This window comes from Lepidochelys kempii, chromosome 5 (genome assembly GCF_965140265.1).
Source record: "Lepidochelys kempii isolate rLepKem1 chromosome 5, rLepKem1.hap2, whole genome shotgun sequence".
NCBI classification, from domain to species: Eukaryota; Metazoa; Chordata; order Testudines; family Cheloniidae; genus Lepidochelys; species Lepidochelys kempii.
This window is the reverse complement of record NC_133260.1, coordinates 16,979,768-16,990,638: the sequence shown is the minus strand read 5'-3', so window position 1 is coordinate 16,990,638 and position 10,871 is coordinate 16,979,768. Positions and strand designations below refer to the sequence as shown.

Sequence of the window (10,871 nt, the reverse complement as noted above, 5' to 3'; positions counted from 1 at the left end):
TACTTCTTTCTCAAGTATACATAAGAAGGTTTTAAAATCATAGCTTGGAACAAATTATTTTGTTCCAAATCTTTCACAAATGTGGTTTGTTAAATTAGACCATGTATTGGTATCAATAGGCTTATACAAGTTTGCATATAGTGTAGTTAAAATGACATGATTTTTTAATTTCTTTACCTATGTTATTAACATCTTAATGAAAATTTTAGTTCAGTTTGTTACTATGCACTTCAGTTACTGTACTGCTCATCTTGTACAATGAAAGTCAGTTTCCCTTGCAGGTTCTTGGTGTACCCATGCTTGTGTTTCAGACACTACATGAGAATGTTTAAAAATGCTGAACACAAAAAACAACCCCAGGAAAAAAACGCTTTGCATGGCCCTAGACAGCATATTTTGTTTGTTTGTCTACAAAACCCATAATTTTAAGTCTGAGCCAAATTTAAATCTACAGTGTCCTTTGAAAAGCTAGGGAGTACAGTCAACCATTTATCTGAGTGGTGAATTTTCATTGATATTAGTGATCTCTTCAAGCAAACAGATGTCAGGTATAGTCAAACAGACACAATAAATCCTGCAGGGAGTTAGACCAGACCCTTGCAGTCTCTTCTAATCTTATGGTTCTATGAAATACAGTAAGCATATTAATTTGTAGTATTTCTGTACATTAGTGATGAGAGTAATTTACAAAACGTGGCATAGTTATCAATACTTTATTAGTTTGTTTATGCAATATTCCTTTTACATAAAATCATGTTAATAATTATTGAAAATATTTTATACAAAAGCTCATGAGAGGTTGAGAAGTTAAAAAATATCTACTTTGATATGCCACTAAGATTTACAAAGGATTGTAAATAAGAGGCAAAGAATGCAAAGTTCTATTTTAAGACTTAAGACGAGAGAATCTGAAGTTCTAATAAAAGTGTCTAGTGTTCGGAAGATTTCTGCCTATACAGTTAAGTTTTCCAGATTGTTTGGCTAAATACCTGTATCAATCACCTAAACACTTAAATTCCAAAAAGATAAGTTAAAGGCGTTCCATATACTTGTAAAATAAAGTTATTTAGATTTGCAGCTAAGTGTTTAAATGATCAATAAATATTTTGCTTTGTCTCCATATGTTTGAATACTTGTATTTATATAAACCTAAGAATGAGTTTATTTCTCCCCCTTGCTTAGGTAGCTGCACACATATTCACTTAAGGCAGTGAGTTTGACTAGTAATCTGCTTTTCCATCTCCCTTCTTCCTAGGCAAGTTAACAGCAATACCATTCTATAATGGCCCATTTCTCATAGGTGTGGAACACTTTCAACTGCCATTAAAGTTGCTGAGGCACTCAGCATCTTACAGAGTTGAGCCTTAAAACTCTATAGCAAGTAAATCCAGCACTTAGTCATTCTCTAGCAACTGAGCATGTCACCTTAGCAATTCAACCTCTTTCTTCATCGGGAAACTGAGGAACCAATTTGGATACCTGAAGCCCTACCTGTAAACTCACAGTCCAACAGCAAGCTAATTTATGTGGTATTATCGAGCTAGATGCTACTTCTGCTTTTTCCCTGGAATTTCTATTGTCATAAAATCCTCAGCTAAAGTTACTTCTTGACCATTTAACGCTGATTCAGCTTGTCTCTTCAGTTCCGTGACATCAATATCTCCTTCTCCAATCTGACCAGCTGGTTTATACCTCTGACTGAAGTGAGTCAGAACCAGTTTCTTAACCTTACACAACTTTGCAAACTCAGCTGCCATTTTTGGAGTGCTATGACCATGCTCTTTGGCTTTGTCCATTTGGGTGTCATCCAATGTGGCTTCATGAACTAACACATCTGCTTCGTAACAGAGTTTCATTCCTCCATCTCCAACCACACCTGAACAGTCACCTAAAATACAAATTTTTCTTCCAGGAATAGGCTCATCCAAGACATCTGAAGGAGAAATGGTTACTCCATTTTCTAAGACAACTGTAACACCATTCTTCAGTTTCCCATATATAGGACCTGGCTGAACTCCTAGAAAGTTAAGTCAAAAGTGTCTGGTTAGTTTTAGTGTTTTGAAAATAAACACTGCTCATATTTCAATGCAGTATCTGACAAATTTTACATTTAACCTATTCTTAAGGCATGGTTTTCTTACAAATTAAGTATTAGGGTATGGCAAAGTGGGAATTTTCTTTAATATTTTTATGAATCCTATGTGCACCTCAGTTTCTCTCTATCATTGCATTGCTACCCAGTGGGAGCAAAAAGGTTAAACGTTGCTCTTGCACCAACACAGGAGACATAAGCATGTATCACCTCACTGTCTGGGTAGAATGAATAGTCATTAAGGAACTGGTTGAAACTGATCCAGATCAACAGAGAGAGTCCAGAGAGACAATAGGTAGTACCAATGATTGAACAATCACTTCCTCTCAGCAGGGAAGCTGAAGAGGAACCCAAGCTCCAGCAGTGAGGCTCTGAACTCAGCATGGCCCTGCCTGGAGAATAAAAAAGGACAGACGTGTCCATCAGGGAATAAAATGTGGTCTTCTGGGTTTGGAGGAAGCTAGCTCACTACTGGGGAACTTACTAAGTAAATCAGAGAGAGATAGTGCCTGAAAATGGAGTTCACTACAGCATGGCTGGTGAATTATGGCTTCACCAGAATGGACTATTCTTTAACATTTATTTCTCTATGCTAACCTAAGGACTTCCAATGCTGTGTTCAGCTGACTAATAAATCCTACTTTGCTTTTGAAAACACTGTTGGGGTGTCACTGCAAATACCAGCTCAGGTGCATTAGTCCCTGAAGAGCGTACATGTCTCTAACCAGAAGTGTATCTCAGTTGGACTCACTGATTAGAACTCAATGGTGTGAAGCAAGAGTGCTGAAGCCCCAGAAGTTCATCAGTGAGGCTGTGTGGCGTATGCTGAAGGAAGAGAGAGACCTCTTGAGGTCTGGCACACTAAAGGGTATTTCAAAGAGTCTGTTCAAAAGCCGGTGGTGTAGCACCAATATTGTAGATCCATGACTTACAAAAACTAATAGTTTACTTATTTCATACTCCAAGAGAACAAAATCTTTTAATTTTAGTAAGAGGCTCTACTAACAGATTTTAAGTTGTGTATTTTGAAGCTGATACATCCCCCCAAATACACTCTACAGCCAGTTTTATGATCTCTTTCTCATGTAAGCCCTTAATAAATGTGCTAGAAAGGGGAGCTTGGTTTTTACCCCTCTAATGATCAAACTAGTATGCATTTGTATGGAAAAAATAAGTTCTAGAATATCAAACTTTCCTTTTCTTGTGAAGAATAAAGTGTCCCATTTCAGAATGTATTACAGACAGATGCACACTGTTCTGATTCAGTAAGCTTCCTTGCAGAAGTTTTCAGAAGACACTCTGGCTATTAGTGAAGAATATAATTTTGTTACAATTCCTGGAAATGTGAATCAGCTGTCAGCCGGAACACTGTGTATACTTGAATATCCATCACCTATTGATGGATCCATTTTCAACAGTTATATTGTAACACTCTTGCTTACACACTATCATAATAGATGCCTTAGAAATTCTAATAAGGCATTTGGCAGTTAATGTAAGCATATACGAAATGTAGTTAATCATACAGTTCTATTATGACTTTAATGTATATCAATTACATCATAAGGACATTCATGAATAGATTTTAAGAAACAAAGTAATATCCACAAGTCATAAGAATTAAAGGAAAAAATAAATGAAGCTAATTACCAAGGCCTTTTAGCTTCTGTGCATTGAGTTTACCAGTCCGCTGCTTCTCCTCCACTAAAAATCCAAAGGAAGGAATACGGTGAAATAATCGAAATGCTTTCATAACAAATTGCTGATTGTTGACCAGTGTGTAGGAGTTTTCTACATGATCCAGATGGAGCGTTCTCCCTTGCACTTCTTTGGAAGAGACTTCATCTCTGTCAACATAAGACAGTTCTTTAAATTCTTCTGCAGGGCACTGATCTGGTGTAGGTACCAGTTCATGAACCACATATGGAAAGAGAAGTTGCGAGTGGGAGAGTTCCAGAGTTCTGCAAATGAAGTTTCGTAGTCCTAATGGTCCATAGATATCAACAGGTTGCTTGCTTGTAGTAGAACTACTCTGAAGACTAATTGTGCACAGGAGACCAGGAAGACCAAAAAAATGGTCCCCATGAAGATGAGTTATGAATATCTTAGTAATTCTACCTTTGATTAAAACAAAAAGACACCATAGTAAGTGTGCTGAATGACAATTACACTCACAGCTGCAAAATTAGAACGGGTTGAAAAATTCAATTATTTTGTGGGAAATTTACAAAAAAATTAGTTCCCAATTTTTTTAAAACCAAAACCAAACCAAGAAGTGACGTTTTTTAATTGAAATTTTTTTCACTTTTTATTTTTTCAATGAAAATTTGAAAAATGTGAACCAAAATTACATATGTCACTTTTTTTGTTTTGGTTGAGAAGCCATTTTTTCCCAAAGGTTTGTGTGATTGAAAGTTTAGATCAAAATATATTTTAAGAGCAAAGAAACTAAGAAAAATTGACTAATATGGTGATCTTTGCTGCATTAAAATGCAAACAAGTTGGGGATGGGGGCTGCACTTTGTCATACCACATGACGACTGTGGGTCAGTGAGAACTACTGGGTGAACTTCTGCCTTTGTTCTAGTTTCTAGTTCATTCCAAACATTCATCTAGTCTGACCTTCTGTTTTATCACAGGTCACTCCCAATTACCCACGAATTGAGCCCAATAACTTGTGTTTGTCTAATGCGTATGTTCCAGAAAGGTTTACAATCTTGATCTGAAAACTTCAGGAAATGAGTAATTCATCAATTCCCTTGGTGGTTTGTTCAAATGGTTAATCACCCTCCCTGTTAATTTGCGCCTTCTTTCTACTTTGGCTTCAGTTTCCAGCCACTGGTTCTTGTTATATACCTTTCTTTGCTAGATTAAAGGGCCCTTTACTACCCGGTATTTTCTTCCTGTTGTGAAGGTACCTATAGATTAATCTTCTTGTAGATAAACTACACAGCTCTTTAGATCTCACTGTAAGGTATTTTCTCCAGCCCTCAAATAATTTTTGTAGCTTTTTTCTGAACTCTCAGCAATTTTTCAACATTTTATTTAAAGTGTCAATATCAAACCTGGACACAATATTCCAGCATTGCTCTCACCAATGTCAAATACAGAGGTTTTAAAAAAATTGCATCCCTACTCCCACTCATTACTCCCATTTATACATGAAAGGATTGCATTAGCCCTTTTTCCACAGAATTGAACGGGGAGCTTATGTTGCATTGCTTGTCTACTATGACCAATAACTCATTTTCAGAGTAACTGGCTTTCCAGGATACAGTCCCCCATTCTGCATTCCTAGATGTATAACTTTGCATTTGGCTGTAAAATGCATTTTGCCTGAATGGACCCTGCTTACCAAGCAATCCAGACTGCTCTCTCTGACTACCGTGTCCTCATCACTGACCACTTTGTTATAATGTGCTGATTCTCAGCAGTGATTTTATATATAATTTTCACTTCACTGATGAAAGCCTTGAATAGCATTGGGCCTAGGATTGATTCCTGTGGGACCCCACTAAAATACCCCCGTTCAATGATGATCCCCCATTGATAGCTGCTTTTTGAGATGTGTCAGGCAGCTCTTAATCCACTTAACTTGTGCTCTCTTGATATTGTATATTACTAGTTATTCTTAATCAGAAAGTATCATGGTATTAAGTCAAATACCTAAGTATATTACATATATGCAGTCACATTTGCCAACCAAATTCGTAATTTCAAAGAATAAACTAAGATTATCTGAAAAGACCTAACTTCCATAAAACTATCCTGAATGGCATTAATTATATTCCCATCCTTAAACTCTTTATTAATTGAATCCCATCAACTTTTTGATTATTTTGTCTGACATTGATAGTGGGCTAATCAGCCTATAGTGATATTCATGTCATCCCACTTCTCCTTTTTGAATACTGGCACAACATGAGCACTTTTCAAGTCTTCTGTAATTTCCCCAGTATTCTAAGATTTATTAAAAATTAATGTTAACAGTACATAGACCCTCAGCCAACTCTTTTAGGACTTTTAGGTGCAAGTTATCCAGGCCTGCTAATTTAAAAATGTTTATCACTAATAGATAATATCTATCATCCTCATAGCTACTAACAGACTGGAAAGAACTTCATTTTTATGTGGTAGGAATATCTCATCCTGCTTCTTTCCAAATATAGAACAGAAATATTTACTGAACACTTTTCTGCAATATCAATAATTTTACCATCCCCATCTAGTGATGAGCCTATGCAACTGCTAAGATTTCTTTTGTTTTTACTTAAACAAACATGAAAACAAATAATGTACAATCAGCAGCACACTCAGTGTTTATTTGTTTTGATATTAAATTCAGTTCCATGCTAACCCCTTATACAGTTTTTGATATGCCATAGTTTTTGGTATGGACAACACAACTGCACTGTAAAAGTCACAAGGGAAAGGTGAATACTTTGGCAGCTAGGTAGAAAGCAGTTAGGGTTTTTGGAACTTGCACAGGTACTGGGAGTGTTTTGGGATAAGCAGATATAACAGCAAATAATTTTAAGTGGTCATGAAATAATTAACGTTAATGTTGACATGTCCACCAATATCTGTAGCTTTCTGAACACCCCATTAAAGTGAATGGGACCATTCACACGTCAAGCTATTGTTTCAAGCTGCCTGCAGACTCAGAATATGGCAGTGCATAGGTTTAAATTTAGTTCATTTTTGGAAATTATAATCATGAAGGCTAGAAGCTTGTATTAGATTAAAGCTTATGTTCTGGAGAACAATTCTGCAACAAAGGGTGATAAAGGAGAATATCATAGCAAGTTCAAATGGTCCCACCGAAAATACAGTAATTAGAGATGTTCACTCTTATTTACAGAGGTCTTCAGACTATGTGAGCCTGAATAGGAAAGGTATTTCATTTGGACTGTATGAAGATTTTTCTCTCTCAAGATAACAACTTTCAATTGCACTGACCTGCTTTAAGATGGCTTTTCATAAATTGTGTTTGAGTTCCCTCGCCACAATCAAATAACCAGCATTCTCCTTCACTACGAACGACTAAAGCTGAAGCTCCTCTTGTTGGAGATGGATATGCTGAGCCCGTTCCCAGAAAAGTTATATCCATGGACATTATGCCCAAGTCAGAGTACCACCCAAAACAAATATATCACTGTAAGTCTATTGCACGTGCTTACTCTGCAGAGGGGAAAAAAACAATAACTAGTTGTGGCTTTGCTTTAAATAAGGGGTGTCAAACTCATTCTACTGCCTGGGTCAAATTACATTTTTTAATGTTGTGCATGGACTGGGGTATAAATTTAGGACTGCCCTTTCCAATTCACAACATATCTCCCAGTGATGTTAATGAGGTCTGCACAAAGATGAAGGGTAGAATATGGCTTTTATTTAGTAGCAAACCTTATTGTCCCCTTCAATATCAATTGGAAGGACAGTCTCATTGTCAGAAAGACAACACATTGGTTTATGCTCACTTTGCATTTGGAAGAGAAGAATCTCTTAGCAACAATGATGGCTAGAAATCTATTTGGGCTTGGTCTACGTTAAAAAGTTAAGTTGGTGTCAGTTAGGGTGTGAAAAATCCATATCTCTGCAGGGTGTAGTTAAGCCCACCTAATCCCTACCGTTAGGTCAACAGGCTTGTTTACACTTAAAACGTGACAGCAGCACAGCCGAGCCACTGTAGTGCTTCAGTATAGACACTACCAATGCTGATGGGAGGGGATTCTCTCTTGGGCATAGGCAATACACCTCCTTGAGAGGCAGTAGCTACGGTCAACAGGGATTTTAGGTCAGCCTAACAATGCCCCTCAAGGGTGTGGATTTTTCACACCCCCGACTGACACAGTTAAACCGACCTATTTTCTAATGTAGACCAGGCCCTAGCTATCAGCACTCGGGGAGGTGGATTACCTATGCCAGTAGGAGAATCCCTCCTGTCAGTGCAGGTAATGTCTACACTGAAGTGCTACAGATATAGCTGTGCTGCTGAAGCATTTCTAGTGTAGATGTTGGTTTTAAAATGAAAGCAGAGATTCTACAAAATCTTTAAATGGTATGCAAGCCATATGACAACGTTGAGTGGGTGAGCTGTTTGACACAGCTGTTTTAGCAGCAGTATTTTGTACAAATAGTTGTCATAAGTTGGTTTTGTTTGTTTCTCCTTTACACTGTCAGAAGGAAGTTGTCTTATGTTTATATATGTGATCTGAGTGTATGTGCCATTTGCATGTTCCATTAAAAGCAGTCCAGAGACTGTTAGCAGAATATTGTAAATTGTATTCATGCTTTATGTTGCATATTTGCATTCTTAAGTTAGTAATTTAAAAACTTAATTTTCAAAATTTATTTTCAGACATTTCCACAGCCTTGTAAACAATACAAATTTTGAGTATTTCAATAATTAAGTCTTTGCCCTAGGGAGGGGTGAGGGAGGAAAGGAAATCTAATCTGCCTGCCATTAAAGCTACTTCAAAAGGTATTAAAATAAAATACCCATACAGCCAACCACATTTAGTTATATCAAAAGAAATGAACCATTATTTCCTAATGGGCTATAACGATTCTCTCCATTTCAGTTCAATAGTCCATTACCTCACCATATTAACAGGATTCCCTGCAGGATGGTAGAAGATAGCATGTTATTAATCTGAATCTTATTACGCTATCAGTTACCTTGTTGAAATAAAAGTACTATAGCTCCAGAGAAGTCAGAAATAAAAAATTGCTTTGTATATAATAGCAACTATAAATACACAAAGGGCTACATTCTTTTTTAACAATGTAGGCATGTCCAGATGATCAATAACTTCTATGTTGAGGTAAGAGCCCAATACAGTTGTTGAAGTTCAAATGGGTTTTTGCCATTGACTTCAATGGGAACAAATTGCACTCCCCCACCCCTCTTCAAGGTACTACCCCAGTAACATGTTCAGTAATTATGTGCTTAGGTGTTTAAATCAGTCCAATATTGTACAGCACATATTTTGAGATACGATATAAAATCAGAGTTCTAGCAACCAGTATTCATTAGAGATCTCATGTCACTTTTGGGAAAGAGGATGTTAAATTCACTACCTGAACCATAAACGGACCATGAATAAGTTTAGGCTGGAAATGAGAAGGTTTCTAGTCATCAGAGGACTGAGGTTTGGAACAACCTTCCAACAGGCACAGAGAGGCAAATACCCTAACTAGTTTTAAGATGAAGCTTGATAAGTTAATGAATGGGAATACACAATGGGGTAACTTGTGATAGCAGATGACTGGACTCGATGACCCAGGAGGTCCCTTCCAGTCTTATGCTCCTATGACTTATAGCAGCGTTTCTCAAAGTACAGGTCACGACCCGGTACAGGGTGGTGGCATGTCAGGCACTAGGTCGCCTTGCTGATTCAAATGATAATGATTGTTGCTGCACAGCAGCTCTAAAGGCCTATGCAGCAAGGACCTGGGAGAAGAAAGAGGTAGCAGGTGGGTGGGAACTGGGGAGGGAAGCAAGTTGGGGCTAGCAGGGCTGCTGCAGGCCTCTCCCCTGGCCCCCGAGCTCGCTGCTGCTGACAGGGAGAGAAGGACCTTTGCCCTCAGGTCTCCATGCTAAGGAAGAGAGAGGCCCTTTCCCCGGAACTAGCTACTGCCAGCGGGAAGAGGTCTGGGGGGAATCCTCTGGCCCAGCCCAGGGGGAGCCTGCCTGCACCTCAAAACTCCTCATCCCTGGCCCCACTCCAGAGTCCCCACCCCCAACCAGAGCCCTCACCCCCTACATCCCAACCCTCTGCCCCAGCCCTGAGCCCCTTCCTGTACCCTGAACCCCTCATCCTCAGCTCCACCCTAGAGCCCTCACCTCCATACCGAACCCTCTTCCCTACTCTGGGCCACCTCCCACACTCCTTACCATAGGCTTACTAAGGCTAGTGTCTAGTGTCTACCAGCACCAGTCCTCTTCGCACTGCGAGATGAAGGGCCCGCCCCAGAGAAAGCCCTAGCGGGCCCAGCCTCCTACGCACCCCGCGAGGAGGGGCCAGCCCCGGCGGGCCCAGCCTCCTACGCACCCCCTGACACCTGGGCTGCCTCAGCAGCTCCAGTCTCTCTCACGCACTTCGATGAATGGGTTGCCCTAGAGGACCCCGCCCCAGCGGGCTCAGCCTTCTTCGCACCCCGCCATGACGCGCCAGCCCCCGAGCAGCCGCTGGCGGGCCCGGCCTTCCCCACGCCTGGCAGCGGGGCCGCTGCAGGGGTTCCCGGCCCGCGCGGGAGGGGGCCTGCGCTCCCCAGGCCCGTCTCGCGGGCCGCAGAGACCCAGCTGCTCGCGGCCCCTACAGCCGGGGCCTTTCCGAGGAGGCCGCAGGGGCCACGCGCCGCGCCACGTCCCGGGGCGGAGGGAGCCCGGGAAACGCTGCCCCGCCCGCCGGGCCTCCTACCTTCCTGCCCCGCCGCGCGCCGGGAGGAAGCGCCGCCGCCGAGGAGGCGGGGCCGGGGGCGGGGCCTGCGGGGCGGGGCCGCGGTCGCGCTGGCGGGCTGGTGCCTCAGGGGCCCAGTCAGCCCACGGGGCGAGGAGCGGGGAGGTGAAAGGGGCCCCAGCGACTGGGGTTGGGGAAGGGGTGACGCAGAGGGTCGTGGGGGTGGCAGCGGGCGTCAGCCAATGGAGTCGGAGCGACGGTGGGGGTCGGGGGCGGAGGGGGGGGGGTCAGTGACGCTGGTGGGGTGATGGAGGGGGCGGGGAGGGTCAGCGAGTGGGGTGGCGGAGGGGCTCAGCGACGGGGGTGGGTGTCAGTGA

The 10,871-nt window shown here is 41.3% G+C and overlaps 1 protein-coding gene across 6 annotated transcripts; it reads right to left on the bottom strand.

Moving 5' to 3' along the window:
- Positions 1-1,260: 1,260 nt before the first annotated feature.
- Positions 1,261-10,581, bottom strand: ELAC1 (elaC ribonuclease Z 1). 6 transcript variants are annotated; one of them, XM_073343553.1, is made up of 4 exons: positions 10,516-10,581; positions 7,052-7,273; positions 3,743-4,210; positions 1,261-2,017 (listed from the first exon to the last, which is right to left on the bottom strand). In XM_073343553.1, the coding sequence occupies exons 2-4, from the start codon at positions 7,206-7,208 to the stop codon at positions 1,548-1,550; spliced, it is 1,095 nt and encodes a 364-aa protein (XP_073199654.1). In that variant the 5' UTR covers positions 7,209-7,273; positions 10,516-10,581; the 3' UTR covers positions 1,261-1,547. The 6 variants fall into 6 exon arrangements, with proteins under 6 accessions (XP_073199654.1, XP_073199652.1, XP_073199653.1 ...); XM_073343551.1 differs by lacking the exon at positions 10,516-10,581 and adding an exon at positions 9,990-10,507; XM_073343552.1 differs by lacking the exon at positions 10,516-10,581 and adding an exon at positions 10,001-10,507.
- Between the last annotated feature and the right edge of the window lie 290 nt (positions 10,582-10,871).

What these genes read in the sequence shown, in the direction of transcription:
- ELAC1 (XM_073343553.1), bottom strand. Translation starts at nt 7,208, where the DNA reads ATGTCCATGGATATAACTTTTCTGGGAACGGGCTCAGCATATCCATCT. An exon ending in GAAAAGCCATCTTAAAGCAG is followed by an intron (nt 4,211 to 7,051) that starts GTCAGTGCAATT and finishes TTTTAATCAAAG; the next exon opens with GTAGAATTACTAAGATATTC. An exon ending in ACAGAAGCTAAAAGGCCTTG is followed by an intron (nt 2,018 to 3,742) that starts GTAATTAGCTTC and finishes TTAACTTTCTAG; the next exon opens with GAGTTCAGCCAGGTCCTATA.